Here is a 24,455-nt window from a genome sequence, read left to right on the forward strand (position 1 = left end):
TAGGTTCTCTGTATTTACAAGTCTCTTAGGGTGTCTCTTAGGTTTTGTCACCCTCCTTGTTTTTACATTATTTTTGCTTCCCTTCCCTTATGTTCATCTGTCTTGTATTTTAAAGTCCTCATATGAGTGAAGTCATATGATACTTGTCTTTCTCTGACTAATTTCGCTTACCATAATACCCTCTAGTTCCATCCACATAGTTGCAGATGGCAAGATTTCATTCTTTTTGATTGCCAAGTAATACTCCATTGTATGTATATATGTGTATACACACACAGACACACACACACACACACACACCATATCTCTTTTTTTAAATGTTTTTAATTATTTTGAGAGACAGAACAGGAGCAGGAGAGGAACAGAGAGAGGGAGACACAGAGTCCGAAGCAGGCTCCAGGCTCTGAGCTGTCAGCACAGAGCCTGATGCGAGCCTTGACCCCATGAGCTATGAGATCATGACCTGAGCCAAAGTTGGACGCTTAACTGACTGAGCCACCCAGGTGTCCTGATATACCACATCTTCTTTGTTCATTCATTCATCACTGGACATTTGGGCTCTTTCCGTACTTTGGCTGTTGTCAATGGATGCTATAAACATTGGGGTGCATGTGCCCCTTTGAAACAGCACACCTGTATCCCTTGGGTAAATACCTAGTAGTGCTATTGCTGGGTTGTAGGGTAGATCTCTCTTTAATTTTTTGAGGAACCTCCACACTTTTTTCCAGAGTGGCTGCACCAGTTTGCATTCCCACCAACAGTACAACAGGGTTCCCCTTTCTCCACATCCTAGCCAACATCTGTCATTGCCCGAGTTGTTAATCTGAGCCATTCTGACTGGAGTAAGGTGGTATTTCATTGTGGTTTTAATTTGTATTTCCCTGATGATGAGTGATGTTGAGCATTTTTTTTCATGTGTCAGCCATCTGGATGTCTGCTTTGGAGAAGTGTCTGTTCATGTCTTTTGCCCATTTCTTCACTGGATTGTTTTTGGGGGGTTGAGTTTGGTAAGTTCTTTATAGATTTTAGATACTAACCCTTTATCATCTGATAAGTCATCTGCAGATATCGTCTCCCATCCCATTGGTTGTCTTTCAGTTCTGCCGATTGTTTCCTTCACCATGCAGCAGCTTTTTATTTTGATGAGATCCCAGTAGTTCATTTTTGCTTTTGTTTCCCTTGCCTCTGGAGACGTGTTGAGTAAGAAGTTGCTGCGGCCGAGGTCAAAGAGGTTTTTGCATGCTTGCTCCTTGAGGATTTCGATGGCTTCCTGTCTTACATTCAGGTCTTTCCTCCATTTTGAGTTTATGTTTGTGTATGGTGTAAGAAAGTGGTCCAGGTTCATTTTTCTGCATGTTGCTGTCCAGTTTTCCCAGCACCACTTGCTGAAGCGACCGTCTTTATTCCATTGGATACTCTTTCCTGCTTTGTCAAAGATTAGTTGGCCATATGTTTGTGGGTCCATTTCTGGGTTCTCTATTCTGTTCCATGGGTCTGAGTGTCTGTTTTTGTGCCAAGCTTGACATAACTTTTGAGACTGAATCCACGCCTAGTAGAAATGTGCCCAGATCTAGGTGCTACAGGAAGGAATATTAACTCAATGTCTAGAGCCATTGTGATTGAACTTGAATTTTCCCCACATGCTCTCTGTTGGTGACTTAAGTCCCAAGAGACACTCTTTCCACTTTACTGACAGGTATTTTTCAAGTTGTTTTAGTGTTTCTTTGTAGGATCGCCCCTCTTCAGTCTCTTAATATTCTGATAACCTTGAATGTTTAAATGAAGCGTGTGTATTGCTCAGCAAAAATGCGGCCATCCATTTAGTGCTCATACTATTTTGTACACTAGCGAGACTCTTAAGTGGGAGTACATTGTTCAAGAAGAGGTAATGTCAAATAATTTCTTGATGAAATGCTCATCTATCTCCTTAGCTATGGAGCATGAAACTTGTGCTTTCTTGAGTATAATTGAGATAATTTATTATGAAAGAGTCAAGATTTACTGTAGATTTCTAACAGTTATAGTGTGGACGTGCTTTTCCTTCTGCTAACTGTAAAATTATTTTGTAAATATATTGCTGTTTGGAAAATGCTGACTTAAAGGGGAAACATTTTTAACCATAAATAGTTTTAGGTATAAAAATATATTAGCACACAGTCACTTCCTATTGTTTATTTTATTTTTTTAAGCATTTTTTTAAGTTTATTTATTTTGAGAGAGACAGAGAGAGTACAAGGGAGGAGGGGGTGCACAGAGAGAAGGAAAGAGAGAACCCCAAGCAGGCTCTGTACTGTCAGCACAGAGCCCGATGAGGGGCTCAAGCTCATGAACCGTGAGATCGTGACCTGAGCCAAGATCGAGTCAGACACTTAGCCGACTGTGCTACCCAGGCGTCCATCCCCTCCTAGTGTTTATTTTAAGCCATCGTCTCTATTCATAGCTTTGTTGAGAACAGTATTCCTCACACTGACAAATAGTGTTCTCTGACACATGTATTTTGGAAATACTGTGTTGGATGGGCTTTTTTTATTTTTCAAATTGCACTATTTTTCACAGTTTTTAGTTTATTGTGCATTGACCCTCAAAAATGTGGATATATGTAATATTCGTTACTTCTGCAATTTAAAACCTGTGTCTTCGTATTAACATCTCGTGGAATTGAAGAGTTGATAATCATAGGATGTTCATTTCCAAAGCTGTTTTATTTCTTTCACTGTAAGCAACCTATTTCTCAAACAGTGAGCCTCAGAGTTTACTTAGATTTTTAAATATTATTTTGCCTTTTTAAAAATATGAAATACAAAGTTTCCCAAGTTGAAGTTTTAGAGGAATCCTGATTTGCATTTGAGCTAGCAGGGCACTTTATTTGTAAGACAGAGTTACAAAGACATAGGCTTCTCACTTTGAGTAACATGGCTAAAGCCATCATTTTAATTCTTACCCCTGGTGTTTTGCTATTCAAGCCTCTTAAGAATATCCATGTGCTATAACATTTGTACCCTGCTATCGAAGGAAAGAGTGAAACTGAGAAAAAGTAAAACAGTTGATCTGGATCATGGATGAGATGTACGAATTTCAGAATAGTCTTAAATGTTTCATCCTCTTTTCCTTCCGTGCTACGTCTAGTCTTTCACCTTGGATACTAGGACATTTTGTTTATTGAAGCGTTACTTAGGTAGTTGAAGTGGTAGGACAGTTGAGTCCAAATTAACTTGACTGAAATGTTTGTTTCCATTTCTATAATAGTTCAGTTTTTTACCGTTGCTTATTAGTTACTTTTAACTAAAATTCCTGTTTTTCCTTTAGGTTTTGGACTTTAATGTAATCGGCAGGTTCTGGCAGAAGTAGGAAGCCGTAGTAATGGTTTATTTATCCTATATGACCAAAACTTCTAGTCCTTAGTTTGTACCTCCCCACCTCGACCTTGTTAAAGAGAATAGAAATAGAAGGGAGTAAACAAATAGTTAAATGTTATGAGAACTCACTAGGCCCAGTTTCTGGCTAAAGTAAGGACTTGTGAAATCAAAAGTACGAAGGCTCAATCCAGAGGATTATTGGGCCAAGTCAGTAACTCTGGATTAGGAGCCCTGCCTGTCACAGGAGGGGCGGTGCAGAATCTCTGGGATAGCATGTGTCTGCATAGGTTTTCTAAAAAGTAACAAAGTTTCATTTTGGGGACATGGAGAAAAGTAATTTCATAATATAACCCGTAAGAAGTCAAGTTCAATAGACTTGTCTAGGCTCTGAGGAACCCCCAAAGATACAATGCTTTCTAATGTGTTTGTGGAGTGTGCACTATTAGGCCCCTTGAAAGGAACCCAGCAGGCTCACTTGGGGATTTGATGAGAAGACGGGAAGGGTAAGTGTCTCAAAATGTGGCGTACGTTTTAAAGAACTTCAGGATGAGAAACCTTGGTCTAAGTGATTGCTGACCACCACCTTGGCACTATCACGTTTGGTGTGCTTGTCCCGGCGGTGGTTACAGCGCACAGCTTTAAACCAGAAGGCCCGAGGGATCTGGCAGGGTTTATTTTACTCTTGTATTGAAAGTAACTCACCCTCAGTAACTCACCTCTGTTTTAAAAACTTGTTTCAGCGTTTATTTATTTTTGAGAGAGATAGAGTTCCAGCTGGGGAGGGACAGAGAGAAAGAGATGCAGAATCTGAAGCAGGCTCCAGGGTCAGCACAGAGCCCAGTGCGGGGCTTGAACCCACGAACTGTGGGCTGAAGTTGGACGCCCAACCGACTGAGCCACCCAGCTGCCCCGCTCACCTCCGTTTAGATTATGTTCTTCCCGTGAGAGGTCTTTTAAGACAGTACAGGTACAGTCGCCAAGAACACATTGTCAATGTCTGCATTCTCCAGGCAGGGACTAGATGACGTGTTCAGTGATATTTAGTGTGCCGCTTTAAACCCCATCCTTTGGTTATCTTAAACAGTTGCATTATTTTTGTTTGTGTTTTACAGTTTTTGAGACAGTGTCCTTGAGTTCAGACTCTCTCTTCCAGAGGGCAATTTCAATTCTTCATACTTCTTACTTGGACTCTGCATCTGAGCATGGTTTTCAGTACAGTCAAGTGACTTTGGTGAAAAATGACATTTTCTTAAATGAGGTGAGGTGCTTGGTACACACTGTGTCTGTGTGTTAGTTTTATTTTAGTTTTAAAGAAATAGACCCATCATTTTTGGTATATAAGCCTTGTTCTTCTCAGCTGTCACTTTCAGATGAGATAAGAAATCCTTGGAAGGTAATAAGAATGTATTCTAGGGAATAGAAAAAATAATAAATTTCATTAGTTTTTTAACAGGAGGAATTCAGATGATGCATTTTTAAAAATTAATTTGCAAGGCAAAATAAATGTTTATAGCATTCAATTATTCTCTCTTTATACAGTACAAAGCTTTTTACCAAGAAAAAAAAGCAAGTAATTATACTCAGGAAGAACTTAAAGAGACTTACGGATTTCTTCTGTTTGAAACTGAAAGTCAGGTAAGGGGGTTAGGTCATAGAACACTAATTTTGTGATCTTAGTGTACAAAATTAATGATATCGTTAAATATCGGTATTTCAGTTCTCTAAGATTTGTAAAATTCCCAGTTCACCAGCGTTTTTTGTTACGTACTTTTGGTGGCAGTATAAATGATTGTGAAGGCTGATTATGAAAGGGATTTGATTTCTACACCTTTTCACAGGCCCGCTTTAGTTTCATCTGCAATACACTGTCAGCTCGAGGTCAGATTTGCATGAATGCAGGTTTCTTAAGTATCAGTAATGCCTTTTGACGGGGTGAATGGATATTTCACCGTTCTGGATCATGGTTCACATAGATACTTTCTGTTTCTTATGGAGGCCTTTTCAAGTTTCAATGACATGGTGGGATAAGGTGAACACTTTCAGCAGTCAAGTTACTTGAAATTGTTTCATGACTGTCTTTGAAGATTGAACTTCTGTATTGTTTGTACCAAAACTTTGGGAGAAGGAAACTGCTATGTGGAGGGTGTGCCTCCAAAGATGTGTACGGCTTCCTGGATACAGATTTAACAACACTAGAGATTTATAATTCAACTTAAGATAATTCAGTATTTTGATTGTGATTGTGATTGAAGAATAAAGGTAGATGCTTAAAAAATACTTAACGTTAGCATATACATAAGGATTATATAGTAATACCAGAAGAATTCATTTATTTGCTTAATCATCCACTTATAAATAAGAGACACTGTGAATTCATACTAAAAGAGGCATTTGGGGTTAACACATCTTCCAGTTTAGTGATTCCATAGCTATAATTGAAATCTTCAAGAGAGGACTTAATCTGTGAGCTTGTTCAATTTAGTTTTGCTGATGACATGTTTGTTAACAGAAATGATAACATTTCATAAACTATTAACCAAACACAGTTACCTTGCATAAGCTTGCTTTGTGCCATAAATACATACTGTGTACACATTCCATATCTATTTGCAAGGTTCTGTTGTAGTGTTATTTCATTGTCTCTCCTAAGACTGATACGATAAGCAAAGTTCTTTTATTTATTTCAAGGCAAAGTTAGTATGTCAGCGTGGACTCTGTGTGGGCAGCGGTGCTCTTACTACTCTTGGTGACCCAGCCAAAGGTAAGTCTGTGAGAAAAAAGAATCTCTTTTACAGGATGAAGTGGGGTTTAATTAATTTCATGAGATACTTCTATTAAAAGTCAGTTTCATTAATGATATAAAAATCTTTAAAATCAGAGCTTTAAACAAATAAATGAGCTTTGAGTCTAAGAATTAAGAGTTTCCAATAGAGGTTACATATCAGAACTTTTTATATTTTTTTCTTTCCTTCCTTCCTTCCTTCCTTCCTTCCTTCCTTCCTTCCTTCCTTTCTTTCTTCATGTTTTTATTTATTTTTGAGAGAGCATGAATGGGAGGGGGCAGAGAGAGAAGGGGGGGGAGACAGAATCCGAAGGAGGGTCCAGGGACTGAGCTGCCAGCACAGAACCCAACACGGGGCTTGAACCCACGAACCACGAGATCGTGACCTGAGCTGAAGTTGGACGCTTAACCGACTGAGCCACCCAGGAGCTCCAGAACTTTTTTTTAAAAGGTTGATTGGACTAGAAAAGATACTGAAGGTATCTTCCAGCACCAAGAGATTAGTACAGTCATCCAGGACTAATGAGGATGTCCTCTAAACTATTATAATGGCAGTAAGGAATAGAGAATAGATAGACCTGACCAAACTTGGCAACTGTGGAATGTGAGGAGTAAGAGAAAGAAATATTCAGATACAAAGTTGTAAACTTACACTACAGCAATATCGTTAATAGAAAAGAGGCACAGAAGGAGAAGACATTGTTAGGGAAGCTGAGGAGTTAAAAGAGAAAGGTAATCTTATAGTCAAGAATATGGATTAGCACTACATTTCTTTGAGCTTCAGTTTCCTCATCTGTGAAATAGATAAAACTGTCTTTTAGATCTGTTGTGAGGATAGTGGGAGGCTATGTGACGTGCTTAGCTGGGAGCACATACCTGGTAAGCTCTCAGTAAATGGACACTACTTTCTGGAGTTGGATTTGAGAAATAATGAGATTTTCCTCAGTGTTTCTGGGAGATATCCTGTTGATGGTAAAAAAGTTGCTGGAAAAGGATTTAGATTGGGGTTCATGGTGGCGGGGCTGGGTGTTAGTTGAAGTCAAAGATACTGTTACGTGGGACAGTATCAGGAGGAGAAGGTGGCAAAGACCAGTCAGGACTGTTGGATCGTTGTGGGACCATCAGGTGGGGAGGGGAGAGGAGGGCAGCCGGGAGCAGCGTAGCGGAGGAACAGCTGGGGAGTGGAGTTTGACGGAAAGCAGAAGGACCTAAGGAGAGCTATTCAGCTCTCTCAGATGCTAGCAGTGTGGGGATCAAGACTGAGATGATTGGGGGAGTGGCCAGATTCCTGCTGACCTTTTCTTTCACAGAGCTTCACCGAGATGAAGTTCATATACCCTGCAACTCACCCAGAGTGTCCAGTTCAGCAATTTTTAATGTGTTCATAGAGTCGTGCTACCCACAGCACAGTCCGTTGTAGACCGTTTGCATCACCCAGGAAAGAAGTCCCAGGCCTGTTAGCAGTGACACCGCATCCCCCGCCACCACCCGCCCAGGCACCCACTCATCTGCTTTTCCCTCTGTGGATTTGCCTAGCGCAGACATTCCACCTAAATGGGACCCCATGTTACGTTGTACGACTTCTTGCCTCAGTTTAGTGTCTTCCGGGCTCCTCCGTGGTGTAGCTTGTACCGGCCCTTTGTTTGCCTTTTGGCTGCATAATATCCCGTTGTAGGGTTCTACCTGTTTTCTTTATTCTTTGAGCACTTGAGGGACATTGGGTTGTTTCCACTTCTTGGCTGTTACGAAAAATGCTGCTGTGCACACTTACATCCGTGTTTTTGTGTAGACATTTGTTTCCACTTCTCTTAGGCATAGACCCGGCGGTGGAATTGCTGGGTTATGTGGTCATTCTGTGTAAAGCAACGTGTTTGAAAACTTGCATTCACATCTTCCAAAGACCACGAAAGGGAATGTATATTCTTAACCCCCGAAACATTTTACATAAAACCTTTTTTTCTTCTTACTCTTTTTCACCACCCTCTTTTCGTTATAAAACATAATAACATAAGAAAAGTAGAGAGGACCATATAATACACCCATGCCCTAAGTTTAACAGAAAATGTTTTGCATTCCTCCCTTAATTTGGTTATACAATTTTGTTGTTGTTGGAGAATTTGAAAGTAAATACTTCAGCTTACATCCCTAAAACAATAAGGCCGGTTTTCTACATTACTATCATCCCATGATTATATTGTTTAAGATACAGGCTGGCTTCAGTAGGGTGGTAGAGTAGAAACTGGATGATTCCAACAAGTACAGTTTCTTCTTGAACACGTACTTGTCTGGGTAATAAAATAACACTCCTGGCTATGTGCATTTTAAAGTTTTTGCCTTGGGGCCCCTGGGTGACTCAGTTAGGCTTCCGACTTCAGCTCAGGTCATGATCTCACGGTTCATGAGTTGGAGCCCCACGTCGGGCTCTGTGCTGACAGCTCAGAGCCTGGAACCTGTTTCGGATTCTGTGTCTCCCTCTCTCTCTGCCCCTCCCCAGCTCACACTCTGTCTCACTCAATAATAAATAAACATTAAAAAAAATTAAGTTTTTGGCTCACGTAGAAATGGATAGTCCTGTGTATAACAGTAATATTTTATATAATATTTTATATTAATGTAGTATTTTATAGTAAATCTTCCTGAGGACTGCTTCCTGTGGCTGCTGCATCCATGACCCAAGCCCACTGTCCCCGCTTAAGTGACTTACTCCTCAGTCATGTGGTTATTAGTAGGAAGAAAGGACTTGGCCCTGGAACCCAGCGCCGACCACAAGCTCATTGCTCCCTCCAGCATATCACAGTGCTCTCGCCTTGCATTGTCTTTGCGTTTCGAGAGATGCGGTTCAGGAGTCTCTGTGGGACCTGCTCTTTCCTCCCTATTCCCCTACCGCTGCCACATGGAGACTTTCCTCTCCTGTCTCATCTCTTATGGCAGCTTTCTGGTTGATCCTGATTCTCATCTCTCCCCTCTTGAGACTCCGCCCTCTTTTAAGTGGCAGTCTGGGGGCACCCGGGTGGCTCCGTCCGTTAAGCATCCGACTTCGGCTCGGGTCATGATGTCACTGTTTGTGGGTTCAAGCCCCGCATCAGGCTCCACGCTGACAGTGCAGAGCCTGCTAGGGATTCTCTCTCTTCCTTTCTCTGTGCCCCTCCTCGACTCATGCTTTCTCTCTCTCTCTCTCTCTCTCTCTCTCTCTCTCTCTCTCTCTCTCAGAATAAACAAACTTAAAAAAAAATGTAAGTGGCAGTCTGTTGCTGAACACCTTTGATGGGTCTCTGTTGCCTACAGCAAGCCCTACAAAGATCTCTACTGTTCAGTTCCAAGCTTCCTTTTCAGCCTCAAGCTTCTCGGGCTTTCTCCCCTGCTCCCCACACCGTGGCCCCACTGTCCTAAACAATTTATAATCTTTTATGCTTCCATACTTTTGTTCACTCTGTTCTCTGAGAATTTCACTCGTCTGTTGAAAGAACTCCTTTTCTAAACAAATACATTGCTTATTTCCATTTCTTTGTGTCCTCAAATACAGCATGTGTCTGACAGTTAAGTACTTCCTGTATGTTGGGCTGTGATGTGGCTTCAATGGTGAAGAACACAAACGTACCTCCTGCCTTTCTGGAAGTTTCACACACTAGCAGAATAAGCTGCTTGAAGGCAGGAACTTGTTTTATTTCCTTTGGTGTCACTGCTGCCCAGCACATACCTGCTATCTAGTAAACCTCAGCACTTATTATTATATGAGTACTTACCGAGATGTTTTGTAAAAAAATAACTTGAGAATCAGATTACTGTAGGCCTTTCCACAGAATGATTGCCTGGGGAAAAAAATAAACTTAGAATTTACCAAGAATGTGATTCGTTCATCCCTCTTTAATTATTGTACCCAACTAGAAAATTCGTTGTCCGTCAGATAAATTCTGTCTTGTCGTAGCTCTCATGTTTCCATACTTTTAGAATATCTCCAATAGTTTTTAAAAGGTAAGCAGTTTTGGAACAGTTTAATGTTGACTTTTATTTGTCTTTTTAGTTACAGGTAGTCCTTACATGTGAAATGTATATGAGTAAACAGTCCTTTTAAAGTGTGAATTAATCTATATCTTATACTTTTATAGGTGTGTATATTTCCAAATATTCAGACTATCTTCATGCAAGACCATGGTATCATGGGAAGTCTGGTTATGTTGTAATTTTTAACCTAATTAAGGTAAAGCCCAAATGCACTTCTATATAATTTTTCTTTCAAAAACTAAAGGTTATCAGTCTGTGATAATGTTCTTTGCAGATCATTTGCTAAACATAGTGGTCATTGAAGACAGCTATCCAAATTCAGAAAAGATTACTGCTATTTTTGCTTTCCTTTAAAGACAAAGCTTTTTTTGTTCCTTTGATAGATCATCTATGAATATGTTTTTAAAAAATAAAAAAAAATTCAAAATAATACAAAAGGTATTCAGTGAAAAGCCTTCTCTCACCCTGGCCCACAGTGCCTCTTTTTAAATATTAAATAACAGGACACCAGTAGCAGCTTATAAAACATTGTGATTCCAGTTACAAGAGATGAATTTAGAAGGGAACTTTCGTTTTTTGGTTTAAATTGTCGAAATAAGAGAGGCTGTTTCCTCGATCCCTAAAACATCCAGACCCTGTTCACAGCTTTATGTGGCATCTATAACTGCTGATCTCAGAAGTTCTTCAACACCCTTACATAGTTCAGTACAAGTGAATAGCATGATTAGAAAGTTCACTTGGGTAGATCCAAGGCAAACTTGATTTTAGTGCTTGGTGGGCTTTGTGAGGACACATTGTGTGGTCTCGTTTTGTTGTTTTTGCTTTCATTGTAGCTGTCTTACTATCTTGAGTTCTTGGATTATAAACACTACTGACGTGTCTTTTTAAGTGTGAATCCTTCTTATTCCAAAGTGTGTCCCCAAAAACTGGTGAGCAGGTAGCATCCCCTGGGGCACAGTCCCCGCTTGCCCTCCCTCGTCCACCCGCTCCGCGGCAGAGGGTGCCGGCTGCCGTCGGGGGTGTGTTTATGTCCGCTGGGCTTTGCCCTGGGCTTCTTGGCCCTGTGCCCCCCTGCTGCTGGACATGCTGTTCAGTGTTTACCTGTATGTGCTCTCAGTTCTTCCTTTACTGCTGAGAAGTCAGCCATGTCCGACGCCATAAAATGTTTGAGGGGGAGACAGTACAGGCTGTGATTGCTCACTGAGAAGTGCTGTCTATATGCTTTGGCTTATTATTATGGCCCCTGACTGTTCTGTAAATGAAGAAGCAGGACCTTAACATAAAAAAAAAAAAAAAAAAAGTAAATTCTTTCTGTAAAGATAAAAATAAAAGTTGCCTATAACTTTACTTCATTTGGTATATACTTTGTGTATTTTTTCGCGTATGTCATTATATTATTTACAAAAGCTTTTAAAATTACTGTATGATATTTCATATGGTAACTTTGATTGCCTTCCTTTTTTTTTTTTTTTTTTTTTTTTACTTTTTCTGAAAGTCCTATAAGAAATCTATTATAGGAAATACTATCAACTGTTCAGTAATTGGGGCCAATGACCTGCTAAGCACTTTACTGCATATCTGCTCCTTGCTAATTTACTGAGTCCCAGCATAGTAGAAATATCTTGATGTGTATTAAATTACAATTGATAACTTAATACTTCAGTTTGAAAACTCATCCTGTGAAAGTTTGGATTTTTTTTGTCATCTTTTATGTTACAGTCATTGAGCTAATCTATTCGGCTGGTAGGCTATATAATTTTTCTTTTAGAGAAATGGTTCACTTAAATTTGGGGTGATTCATGTCCTTCTTTCGTGTTGAGATAAAAACTATGGTCATTTACCTCAGAAATATGCCCAGGTATACCAGATTTTTAAATACAGTGTTAAGAGGCTTATGGATAACTAAAACAATTGTTGGCCTTAACGTAATTTTCTCAGAGCCATAGTTCTTAACAATCTGTTTGAAACACGTCCACATCCTCATTAGGCTACTTTTAAATGAATCCTAGAATAAGATTATTGCCATTTAGAGACATCTGATTAGTCTTAATATTTTCATTCTAGGGAAAAGTCAAGTTTGTGTCTGAGAATTATACAACTAACTATACTAGCCCATCTTCTGGCTATGATTGCCACGTGGCTGCAAATACTAACAAGGTTTCTCACAAGACGAGTCATTTTCGCGCATTTGAACTGAGTCAGGTATAGTCACCGGGGAATAAATCGTTCCCAGGATACATTTCTGAATCTAATGTGTTAAATGGCAGGACTGGGTGGAGTTGAGATGAACTTGGTGCCTATGGAGTTCCATAGTGCTACCCTGATAATCCTTATTTCTCTTCTTTCAGTATTACCTCTATGAACTTTCAGGCAGCACTGTTATTGAGCGGCCCAGGCAGATCTGTCCTTATGTTATTGTAGCTTTTCAGTACAGGGAACCTAAAAAGATGGCAGCATCAGCTCATGAAAGCATGTAAGTAATTGTGCACATACTTTGTTTTACTGGATCTGTTTCGTTTGCTCTTATAAAAATACCTTTTCTTTTTCCCTAGATTTGAACTCAGTGAAAATGGTAAGAAATTATTTAATTAGTTCTTTTGGTTTTTCTTCAGTAAATGTTTTGTTCATAAGTAATCAGTTTCTTTTTTTACTCATTTCTTAAAGCTCTTACCCCTTTGTGGCAAGGCAAATTAATTATTCAAGGCTGTCTGCTGTGTGATGTCAGTCTTTGGTCCTCTTACGGTACAGCTGTTCCAGCCCAACTGTAAGTATTGAGTTTGTGTCCTTTACTAATGTTTGTCTCTTTTTTTTTTAATTCTCATTTTGAGGTCTTGTTTGTTGGTATTGGTGTGAAATGAAGCAGTTGTACTTGGTGTCAGATTAGAGTACGTTTGGGTAGATGTACGGAGCACAGGCAACCTAAATTCAGATCTAAATTCCAACCTTGGCTTTGAAATAGTTTTATAATCTTTGACAGGCCACTTTTGAAATTTTAATATCTTTATCCATTCATAGGAATATGACTTCACAGGCTAAACTGAATTGATACTAGATGTTTGACTTTCCCCAAGAAAGAGATTGGATTTGTCTAGATAGCAGGTGCAGCAGATTATAGGCACTTATGCTATTGTTGAGTCTTTATTAAGAATTACAGTATCTGATTTTCTGATTATCCCATGATTTTCCTAGACTCCTATTAAGTGGAGTAGCTATTACATGTAGTTACATTACAATGAATTATTTTCGTCTGGGGCACTGTGAAGGGCATCCTATGAAATCTTTTTATTTAATCTGTTCTTAGTTAACCCCCCAAACTATTGAAAGATAGACATATTTTATTGAAATATGAAGTGAAAACAGGTGTGCTGTCAGAATTAATTTTCTTTCTATTGACCTGTTTTAAGAAGAGGGAGGAGTGAGGGGGGTATTAGAACCCAGAGAGTACAGTAAGAATTCTGGAAATAAATGGGAGAGACGGGAAGGTTCTTTGTCACTATGGAATGCAGTTAACCTATGCAGAGAGAAGTGGTCAGAACAATGACCTAAATGGTCCAAGTTAACGTCACCAACAGTGGAATAAGTATCACGTGCTTCCTGATGGGATGCAAGGAGAATGACATAGTGCCACTTGTGTGGTTTTCCTGCTGTCCTAATCAGCAGGAAACATCAGACATACCCAGATTGAGGGGCATTCTGCAAGATACATGGTCTGTGTTCTTGAAAAAATACCAAACCCATTAAAGATAAAGAAAGACCAAGAGACTCGCCAGATTGAAGGTGATTAAAGAGACATAACTAAATGGATTGTGTCATTCTGGATTGGATCCTGGACCGGGGGGGGGAAATGTTTTGTTACAAAGCCCCACAGTGAGACATTTGGCAAACTTTGAATAAGGTGTGTGGGCTAAATAATGGTACTATGTCATTGTTAATTTCTTGATTTTATTAATTGTTTTGTGGTTGCATAAGGAAATGTCCTTTTTTAAGGACACACACACTCAGAAGTATTTAGGGGCAAGGGGGGCATTTATAAGTCCAGAAGTATTTGAAAATGAGTTTTAAAGAAGGAAACAGTCGGGGAAAATGGTGCAAAAGTCTGGATGAGGTTCATTCTGTGGCACAGTGTGGTGAACCAGTCCACTATTGTCCGAAGTCGCCAATTCTCACATAGTATAACGTTTAGAAAATTCTCATCCCAGGATGCGTAATTCTTCCATTCATGTGGATGTTTGGCTTCATCTCAGAAACACACGCATTCAGAAAATGTGAATGTATTTGCCAACGTGGTCTGTGGGGTTCTGTATTTAAAAATCTGCAGTATTTATATATGTGCATATTACCTGACTGGGAGTTTATCAATTTAAGGACTTTCTTGTTTTGATATTTTTGCTTGCATTTATATTAGAAAATCAAAAATTATGAAGATGTAGTTTAAGTGTTTATTAGATTGCATGATATTGTTGTTTTGTTTTTTAGACCACATGAACTAGATTTTAAGTATGTAATGACAATCTCATCTTTGAAAAAAAGACTACCAGAAGCTGCCTTTCGAAAACAGAATTACTTGGAGCAAAAAGGTCTGTTCACATGTAATGATACATTGCACGTCCTGGGCTTTATTCCACTGATTTTTATCTATCATGCATACACGCATACACACACTGTTGAGTTTTGGCCCTAAGCGATTCGCAAAAGGGCCTTTCATGAAAGTTGTAGGGTTGCTATGTGATTGAGTTCCTTGGAAGCCAACTAGAAACTGTGAAAGGTAGTTTATCTAAGGTGGCAAAGAGTAGATTTACTATAGAACACTGAGGGCGTTAAGCAGAAAGATGCTTACAAATAGTTGGAACCACATGACAATGCCTTTCAAGGAGAACAGAGGTTTTGCGGTGGTGGGTTTTACTTATTTATGTACTTCTAACTGAAGAAAAACAGCAGAAAACACAAGAAGGAAATTTCCTGGTCATTTAGATTGATTCATGGAACATTGATGTTTATATTATTTGTATAGTATTTTTTTTGGTCTTGTCAAATACTGTAGTAGAGTCAATGTTAATGAAAGCGTTGTTTCCAAATGCTTTATACAGTAACTTCTTATTAAGGAGTTTTGTAACAAAGACCATTGAATGATGAATGTTTTTTTAAGAGTATTCCTAGCTCTTCTTTCATCTTTTCAACATCTAAAATGGATAAATTGGTTACTAAAAGGCATAATGGCATTTTAAAAAATTGTCCTGTTTTTCTGATTTTCTCCACAGTCTATTGCCAAGATATGTGCTTCAGGATGTATGAGGTGGAACTGTCAAACAAACAAGGGGAAAAAATAGATAAGCTAATAGAATACATTAAAAATAAGCAACTGGTAAGGCTCATCAGTTTAAAATGTAATTCCTATTTTTGCCTTGCATTAAGAAATCGATAGCTAATTATTAGTTGGCTGTGCCTAGAGTGAATCGTTTTAGTTTGCTGAAAGGATTTTCATCACTTAATATTTATCGACTAACATCTTCATCCCTTTTTGTGCCTCGGTGAACTCTCGTGTCTCGTTAGTCTGTTTATACTCCTGATTTTAAAAATAATAGGACAGTTTTTCCCAAATCCTTTTTTGTTGTTGTTTTTGTTTTATGACAGAGGAATTGAGTAGATCCCTAGGGTGTCTGAATTAATCAAAGTACCACTTGTGAGATACTTCTTTACGAGTGATGTGTGTTGATCTATAGCTATATGAGGGGAAAAAAAATCAAAAGCTAGTGCCCCTACTGTTTCCATATTGTAGAAAGTAAGACATTAATGAGAAGCATATAACAATCTGAAGACTTCTCTCCATTTTATTTTATTTTATTAAAAAAATTTTTGTAAACATTTATTTATTATTGAAAGACAGCGCAGCGAGAAACAGAACATGAGCATGGGAGAGGTAGAGAGAGGGGGAGACACAAAATCCGAAGCAGGCTCCAGGCTTTCAGCTGTCACCACAGAGCCCTACATGGGGCCTGAACTTATAAACCACGAGATCATGACCTGAGCTGAAGTTGGACGCTTAACCAACTGAGCCACCCAGGCGCCCTAAAGGCTTCTCTCTGTTTTAGAGATCACAACCAACAAACACCACAGAAATATGAACACTTATTAGAGAGTACTATGAAAAACTATATGCCAACAAACTGGACAATCTGGAAGAAATGGACAAATACCTAGACACTCCCACACTACCAAAACTCAAACAGGAAGAAATAGAAAATTTGAACAGATCTATAACCGGCGAAGAAATTGAATCAGTTATCAAAAATCTCCCAACAAGTAAGAGTCCTAGGCCAGATAGCATCCCAGGGGAATTCCACCAGACATTTAAAGCAGAGTTAATTCCTATTCTTCTGAAACTATTCCAAAAAATAGAAATGGAAGGAAAGCTTCCAGACTCATTCTATGAATTCAGCATTACCTTGATTCCCAAACCAGACAAAGACCCCACTAAAGAGGAGAATTACAGGCCAATATCACTAATGAACATGGATGCAGAAATTCTCAACAAGATACTAGCAAATTGAATTCAACAGTATATTAAAAGAATTATTCACCATGATCAAGTGGGATTTATTCCTGGGCTGCAGGGCTGGTTCATTATTCACAAATCAGTCAATTAACGTGATACATCACATTAATAGAAGAAAGGAAAAAAACCATATGCTGCTGTCACGAGATGCAGAAAAAGCATTTGACAAAATACAGCATCCTTTCTTAATAAAAACTCTCAAGAGTTTTTCTCAAGAAAAGTTGGGATAGAAGGAACATACCTGAACATCATAAAGGCCATATATGAAAGGCCCACAGCTAATATCATCCTCAATGGGGAAAAAATGAGAGCTTTCCTCCTGAGATCAGGAACACAACAGGGATGTCCACTCCCACCACTGTTGTTTAACAGTGTTGGAAGTCCTAGCCTCAGCAATCAGACAACAAAATGAAATAAAATACATCCAAATTGGCAAAGAAGAAGTCAAACTTTCACTCTTTGCAGATGACATTATACTCTACATGGAAAACCCAAAAGATTCCACCAAAAAAATGCTAGAGCTGATACAGGAATTCAACAAAGTCACAGGATATAAAATCAATGTACAGAAATCAGTCGCATTTCTATACACCAATAATGAGGCAACAGAAAGATATCAGGGAATTGATCCCATCTATAGTTGCATCAAAAACCATAAAATACCTCGGAATAAACCTAACCAAAGAGGTAAAAGATCTATACGCTGAAAACTTTAGGAAGCTTTTGAAGGAAATTGAAGATGACACAAAGAAATGGAAAAACATTCCGTGCTCATGGATGGAAGAACAAATATTGTTAAAATGTCGATACTACCCAAAGCAGTCTACACATTCAGTGCAATCCCAATCAAAATAGCACCAGCATTCTTCACAGAACAGAACAAACAAACCTCTAATTTGTATGGAACCACAGAGACCATGAATAGCCAAAGTAATATTGGGGGAAAAAAAAAAGCCAAAGCTGGAAGCATCACAGTCCTGACTTCAAGCTGTATTACAAAGCCATAATCAAGACAGCATGGTATTGGCACAAAAACAGATATATAGATCAATGGACTAGAATAGAGAACCCAGAAATGGACCCACAAACATATGGCCAGCTAATGTTCAACAAAGCAGGAAAGAGTATCCAATGGAAACATGTCTCTTTAGCAAATGGTGCTGGGAGAACTGAACAGCAACATGCAGAAGAATGAAACTGGACCACTTTCGTACACTGTACACAAAAATAAATTCAAAATGGATGAAAGACCTAAATATAAGACAAGAAACCATCAAAATCCTAAGGAGAAAACAGGCAACAACCACTTTGAGCTTGGCTACGGCAACTTCTTACTTGACATGTCTCTGAAGGCAAGGGAAGTAAAAGCAAAAATGAATTATTGGGATTTCATCAAGATGAAAAAAGAAGCTTCCGCACAGCAAAGGAAACAGTCAGCAAAACTAAAAGGCAACTGATAGAATGGGAGAAGATATTTGCAAATGACATATCAGATAAAGGGTTAGTATCCAAAATCTATAAAGAACTTATCATACATTAGAAAAAAAAAAAAAGAACTTATCAAACTCAACATCCGAAAAACCAATAATCCAGTGAAGAAATGGGCAGAAGACATGAAAAGCCACTTTTCCAAAGAAGACCTCCAGATGGCAAACTGACACGTGAAAAGATGCTCAACATCACTCATCATCAGGGAAACACAAATCAAAACCACACTGAGATACCACCTTATCAGTCAGAATGGCTAAAATTAACAACTCTGGAAACTCTGATGTTGGCGAGGATGTGGAGAAAGGGGCACCCTCTTGCACTGCTGGTGGGAATGCAAACTGGTGCAGCCACTCTGGAAGAAAGTATGGAGGTTCCTCAAAAAACGAAATACGAAATTACCCTATGACTCTGCAGTTGCACTCCTAGGAACTTATCCAAAGGGTACGAGTAATGATTCGAAGGGTCACATGCCCCCTGATGTTTAAAGCAGTGCTGTCAATAATAGTCAAATTATGGAAAGAGCCCAGATGTCCATCCATTGATGAATGGGTTACGAAGATGTGGTATATATGTATATAATGGAATAGTAGTGATGAAAAAGAATGAAATCTTGCCATTTACAACAACATGGGTGGAACTGGAGGGTATTATGCTGAGCAAAATAAGTCAACCAGAGAGACAGATACCACATGATTTCACTCATATGTGGAATTTGAGAAACTTAACAGATGGTCATAGGGGAAGGATAGGAGAAATAAGATGAAAACAGAGGGGGAGGCAAACCATAAGAGACTCAAATACAGAAAACAAACTGAGGGTTGATGGGTTGTGGGGGTGCCCATTGGTGACGGGCATTCAGGAGGGCCCTTGTTGGGATGAGCACTGGGTGTCCTGCGGAAGTGATGAATCACAGGATTCTATTCCTGAAGCCAAGACTATACTGTATGTTAAGTGACTTGAGAATTAAAAAAAAAAAAAAAAAAAAGACTTCTCTCCCTTTTTGTTAACCAGGGTTCCTCAGTGTGAGGAAGGAGGATGCTGACTGTGTTAGTATAGTAAGTCCTAAACATCCCAAAGGCGCTGGTGTTAAAGGTAAGACAGCAAACACTGAGCCCGTTAGCAGCCTGCTGGACTATCCCCGTAGTAGATAGCAAGGGATCGAGAAGTTAAAATAGGACACGTATAGGAGCTGTGAAGGTAGGGGGTCTTAGGGCCAGCCAGTTAAGATACTTTGAGTTACCTGTAACAGAAACCCAAACTGGCTTATGCAGTAAAAGGGTTTAACAGGCTTACTCTTCAGTTCCAGCCGAGGGGCGGGTTCAAGTACCGTTTGCCCAGGACTCTGTTTCACCTCGCCCTCCCCTGCACAGTAGTTTTGTCCCGAGGCTGCCACGCGGCGCTCCCTGCTTCCTTTGCGCGTCCAGGGAGGGAAGCCTCCTCCTAACCTTCACTTCAGTTTCCGCAGCCCAGTTGGTCGTCTGCACACCCCGCGCAGACTGAAAGGGCACGGAGTGCCCTGGCTAGCTCAGGCCGTCCCGAGCCCGCCTTCCAGAACCAGGTCCGGGTCAGTCCTGCCCAGGGTCCGGCAGTGCTCCTGAGCCCGGCAGGACCGGCTGTGGCACCGGATGCCGATTGGGTGGACGCAGACTGTCCGCTGTGGCGCGGGGGCTGTGTTGTTTCGAAGTAGCGTGACCCATTTTACATTTGGAAATTGAGAGGAAGAGAGGCCACAGAGCTTTTGAGAGAGTGCATTAGCGAAGCAACTGCTTGTGAGTGTGAGTGGTGTCAGAAGTACCGGAGACTCGGTGCCCGAGCCACACGTCACATGAGGTCCTTCCTCCTCCGTGTCCGTGTCTTTTCTCTTCTTAAGTTTTTATTTTAATGCCAGTAGTTAGCATACAGCGTAATGTTGGTTGCAGGTGTACAATATAGGGATTCAACACTTGCGTACATCACCCAGTGCTCGTCACAAGCGCCTCCTTCATCCCCCATCACCTCGTCCCCCCGTCTCCCCACCCTCCCCTCGGGTAACCAGCAGCGCGTTCTCTGTACTTAAGAGTGTCTCTTGGTTTGTCTCTCTTTCCCTTTGCTTGTTTTGTTTCTTAAATTCCACATGAGTGAAATCATATGGTCTGTGTCTTTCTCTGACTGACTTATTTCATTTAGCATCTAGCTCCCATGCTTTTTTTTCTTGCCTTATTGTATCATGAATATTTTTTACGTGTCAGTCTCCCCACCTAGACATTGAGTTCCTTGAGGGTAGTTATCATATCTTAAGTATCTTTGACGCCTTAGTGCCCATGCCTGGCGTATAGAGGACAAGCAATGAGTGTCCCTTGAATAAAGCGTATGTGGGCTTCTACCTACAACACTGAATTTCAAGAACAGTACAGACCAGGGTCTCCTTTTAAAAGGGTGTTGGGGGGGTACTCAGTCAGTTAAATGTCCAGCTCTTGATTTCAACTCAGGTCATGATCTCATGGTTTGTGAGATCGAGCCCCATGTGCTGACATCACGGAGCCTGCTTGGGAATCTCTGTCCCTCCCTGTCTCTCCGCCCCTCCCCGGCTCATGCACATGCGCGCGCGCGCTCTCTCTCTCTCTCTCTCTCTCTCTCTCTCTCTCTCTCTCTCTCTTTCTCTTTCTCTCAAAATAAACATTTAAAAAAAAATAAAAGGGTGTTAAGGACTTGTATGGCTGTATTTTTCTGTATGTAAATGGAAGAGTCTAGTAGATATGGAAAAAATTCTGTGATTTCTTCCCACAAAGGTTAAAATAAGGAACTTCAGCCCTTTCAGTACATAATTTGAGAAAATAATAAGATATATATTTCTGTTTCATTTGCCCATTTCTTGGAAGATAGAAATTTCTGGTTTTCAGTAGATGGAGAGGTTTTACTTCTCATCTGTGTTGCAAAACTAAAATGCAGAATGATGTAAAGGCTGTTGTTTCACTTTTTATAGCAGTAGAAAATGAAACAAGATTTATACATGTTTGCAACTTACTAGATACGAAAGCTGTAGGTTTATATAACTACTGGTATATTTGTCCCATAATTCTTTCTCGAGTCCCTACTGTGTGCCAGAAGCACAAATACAAAGTAGTCCCTGCCATCAAAGAATTTGCAAGACTGGAGGCAACAAAAACAGAAACTATCAAATGCACAAGGGCTGTCATGGAAGCGTGTGCCGTGATTGTTCCTGTGATGAACTCACTGTCAGAACTTATTTCTTTTGTAATAATTAGTAGTCTTGTTTTCATATTTGAATTGTTATCAGTTTATAAGTTTACCATATTTGTAGGCTCATGAGCTGTCAATCTTTGAAGTAGGATGTTTTATCACTTCTGTAAAATGGTATTTTCTGTTTAGGTTTAGTGAAAAAAAATTTACTGTATGAACATTGGATTTTACCTTTGTTATAGGCATATAAGCTTTTGAAATGGTGACTAATGGAAGAGAAAAGGTGTTATCTTTATGATTCAGAATGATGGCTTTTAGGTAACTTCCCTCACTGTCTAGGGGCAGAATTCCCAGAGTTACTGTCAACATTGAAATTTCAAGTTTTTTTCCCTCCCTCGAGCTCAAGATGCCACTAAAGATGGTGGTAAAGAGAAACGAGAGGAAGGATTTATTTTCATCTGCGTCTCTCGTCACAGGACCAGATTATGTTCTTTTCTCTTATTTTCTGTCCCTTAGGATGCTGTAGAAAGAATTATTTTATTGGATGGTATCTTCTGGTCTTTCAAGTTCCAGGATCATGTGATATTTTGGGGGTAAACATGAGCTTAGGATGTTAATCACAGGTCGGAGTCACCTCGAATTCATAGTGGCTGAATACTTTACACCTGGCTACCGAGGCAGCAGGATGAACTGTGAAGCATCTCAGTGAAAAACTGAAATGTTTTTTCTAATTGATTTTTTATAATAGGTGAACACTGTCCTGAAACTAACCTCGATGTTCTGGTTACTATATATGGCCCTAACAGGGCCAAGATTATTTGGGCACTAAGGAACTCGTGGTTTCTAGTACCTGGGACAAAATTCTCCTGATTCTCACAAATGTTAACGTTTCAAGAATTGTTTTTAATATATACTTTTCATGAACTCAAAATTCACTGCAGAGTGTGGTAGAGGGAGAAGGAGAAAGGAACTGAATCTTTTTTCACCTTTCTTTTCTTTTTTTTTTTTAAATGTTTAAGGCGATCGTCAAATGCTTAGAAGATCGGGGGATTTTCATTTTACTTACCTCATCAGCCTTAATGTCAGAAACAAGTAAGGACAGCTTTTTTAAAAAACTACTTTTCAGCGTGTTTACTTTTGTTTTATAAGATCAGCAGCCTTAACTTTTCTTACGGTTTTCATCCTGTGTAGATTTTGCAGATGAGCGGGCATGCCTCCACGGGTTACACTTATTCCATTCGTCCCCTCCAGCAGGTAAGGGCACAGTGACTTCCGTTCACAGCGTCTGTGTGGCGTTGGTCTGTCCTCACGTTAACCCTTCAGCTGCACTAGACCCTGGTAACTGTTTGCTCCTCTTAAATAACACTTCTTCCAGCTCCCCGGGTGATCCCCGCTGTCCGCTTAGCACACTTCTTTCCTCTGAGCTTCACGTGCACATAGTCACCTGCCTATTGACAGTTTCACTGACATGTCTCAGGTGTCCCTCAAATTCAGCATGCCCCAGACGCACTCCTGTGTCAGCACACAGCACTAGCTAGGAGACACCGTCCCCGTCGTCTGCCTGGAAAACAGGACTCAGGGCCTTCACAGACGTGGCTGTCTCTGTGAGGACTGCTTATTTCCTTCCCCTTTGTCAGGTGAAGTTGGCCCCTATAAGGACCAAGAGTTGGCTTGTGGGGGCAAAAAAATTAATATTTACGGTATGTAAATAGATGTACAGTGTATTCGCAATATTAAAATTTCAGAGGACGATTAGGAAACAAAATCTAAAGAGGCTCTTGGGTGGGAGAGAGGAGGAATAAAATAAGGAGAAGCCCCGCCTGAGCCTGTCACTCAGGTCTGTCAGGTGTCCGCTTAATGGCCCGTTACTGATTCTTGTCACCACTGTCCCCTCAGTGAGGACTTCTGGCTTAGGAGAGGTACCATTTCAGTATTTCTTCACATAATTGTTTAATGCCTGCCTTTCTTTATTTTTTTTTATTTATTTTTTAATTTACATCCAAGTTAGTTGGCATGTAGTGCAACAGTGATTTCAGGAGTAGATTCCTTAATGCCTCTTACCCATGTAGCCCATCCCCCCTCGCATACCCCCTCCAGCAACCCTGTTTGTTCTCTATCTATATTTTAAGAGTCTCTTCTGTTTTGTCCCCCTCCCTGCTTTCGTATTATTTTTGCTTCCCTTCCCTTATGTTCACCTGTTTTATATCTTCAATTCCTCATATGAGTGAAGTCATATGATATTTGTCTTTCTCTAATTTCACTTAGCATAATACCCTCTAGTTCCTTCCACGTAGTTGTAAATGGCAAGATTTCATTCTTTTTGATTGCCAAGTAATACTCCATTGTATGTATGTACCACATCATCTTTATTCATTCATCCATCGATGGACATTTGGGCTCTTTCCATACTTAGACTGTTGTTGATAGCACTCTATAAATATTGTGCCCCTTTGAAACAGCACACTTGTATCCCTTGGATAAATACCTAATAGTGCAGTTTCTGCGTCGTAGAGTGGTTCTATTTTTAATTTTTTGAGGAACCTCCATACTGTTCTCCAGAGTGTCTGCACCCGTTTGCATTCCCACCAGCAGTGCCAAAGAGATCCTCTTTCTCCACATCCCTGCCAACCTCTGTCATTGCCTGAGTTGTTAATGTTAACCATTCTGACAGGTGTAAGGTGATATCTCATTGTGGTTTTGATTTTAATTTCCCTGACGATGAGTGATGTTGAGCATTTTTTCATGTGCCTGTTAGCCATCTGGATGTCTGCTTTGGAGAAGTGTCTATTCATGTCTTTTGCCCATTTCTTCACTGGATTATTTGTTTTTTGGGGGTTGAGTTTGGTAAGTTCTTTTTAGATTTTAGATACTAACCCTTTATCTGATATGTCATTTGCAAATATCTTCTCCCATTCTGTCGGTTGCCTTTTAGTTTTGCTGATTGTTTCCTTTGCTGTGCAGCTTTTTATTTGATGAGGTCCCAGTAGTTCATTTTTGCTTTTGTTTCCCTTGCCTCCAGAGATGTGTTGAGTAAGAATTTGCTGCAGCCGAGGTCAAAGAGGTTTTTGCCTGCTTTCTCCTCTAGGATTTT

At 39.9% G+C, this 24,455-nt stretch overlaps 1 protein-coding gene across 11 annotated transcripts in view; it reads left to right on the plus strand.

Annotated features, from left to right (window-relative positions):
• The window catches only part of TASOR2 (transcription activation suppressor family member 2), a 79,082-nt gene that overhangs the window by 21,947 nt on the left and 32,680 nt on the right, over positions 1-24,455 (plus strand). For 6 of the 11 annotated variants that reach the window (XM_027073333.2, XM_053225214.1, XM_053225210.1 and 3 more), the window contains 12 exons: positions 4,469-4,614; positions 4,896-4,991; positions 6,045-6,117; positions 10,245-10,336; positions 12,205-12,342; positions 12,489-12,613; positions 12,693-12,712; positions 12,805-12,904; positions 14,617-14,717; positions 15,399-15,502; positions 22,384-22,456; positions 22,556-22,618. In XM_027073333.2, the coding sequence (XP_026929134.1) occupies positions 4,469-4,614; positions 4,896-4,991; positions 6,045-6,117; positions 10,245-10,336; positions 12,205-12,342; positions 12,489-12,613; positions 12,693-12,712; positions 12,805-12,904; positions 14,617-14,717; positions 15,399-15,502; positions 22,384-22,456; positions 22,556-22,618 (1,131 nt within the window). The remainder of the gene's footprint in view (positions 1-4,468; positions 4,615-4,895; positions 4,992-6,044; positions 6,118-10,244; positions 10,337-12,204; positions 12,343-12,488; positions 12,614-12,692; positions 12,713-12,804; positions 12,905-14,616; positions 14,718-15,398; positions 15,503-22,383; positions 22,457-22,555; positions 22,619-24,455) is intronic. The other 5 variants (XM_053225217.1, XM_053225216.1, XM_053225215.1 and 2 more) reach the window with 3 other exon arrangements.

The sequence above is a fragment of the Acinonyx jubatus genome, chromosome B4, assembly GCF_027475565.1.
Source record: "Acinonyx jubatus isolate Ajub_Pintada_27869175 chromosome B4, VMU_Ajub_asm_v1.0, whole genome shotgun sequence".
In the NCBI taxonomy this organism is placed as follows: Eukaryota; Metazoa; Chordata; class Mammalia; order Carnivora; family Felidae; genus Acinonyx; species Acinonyx jubatus.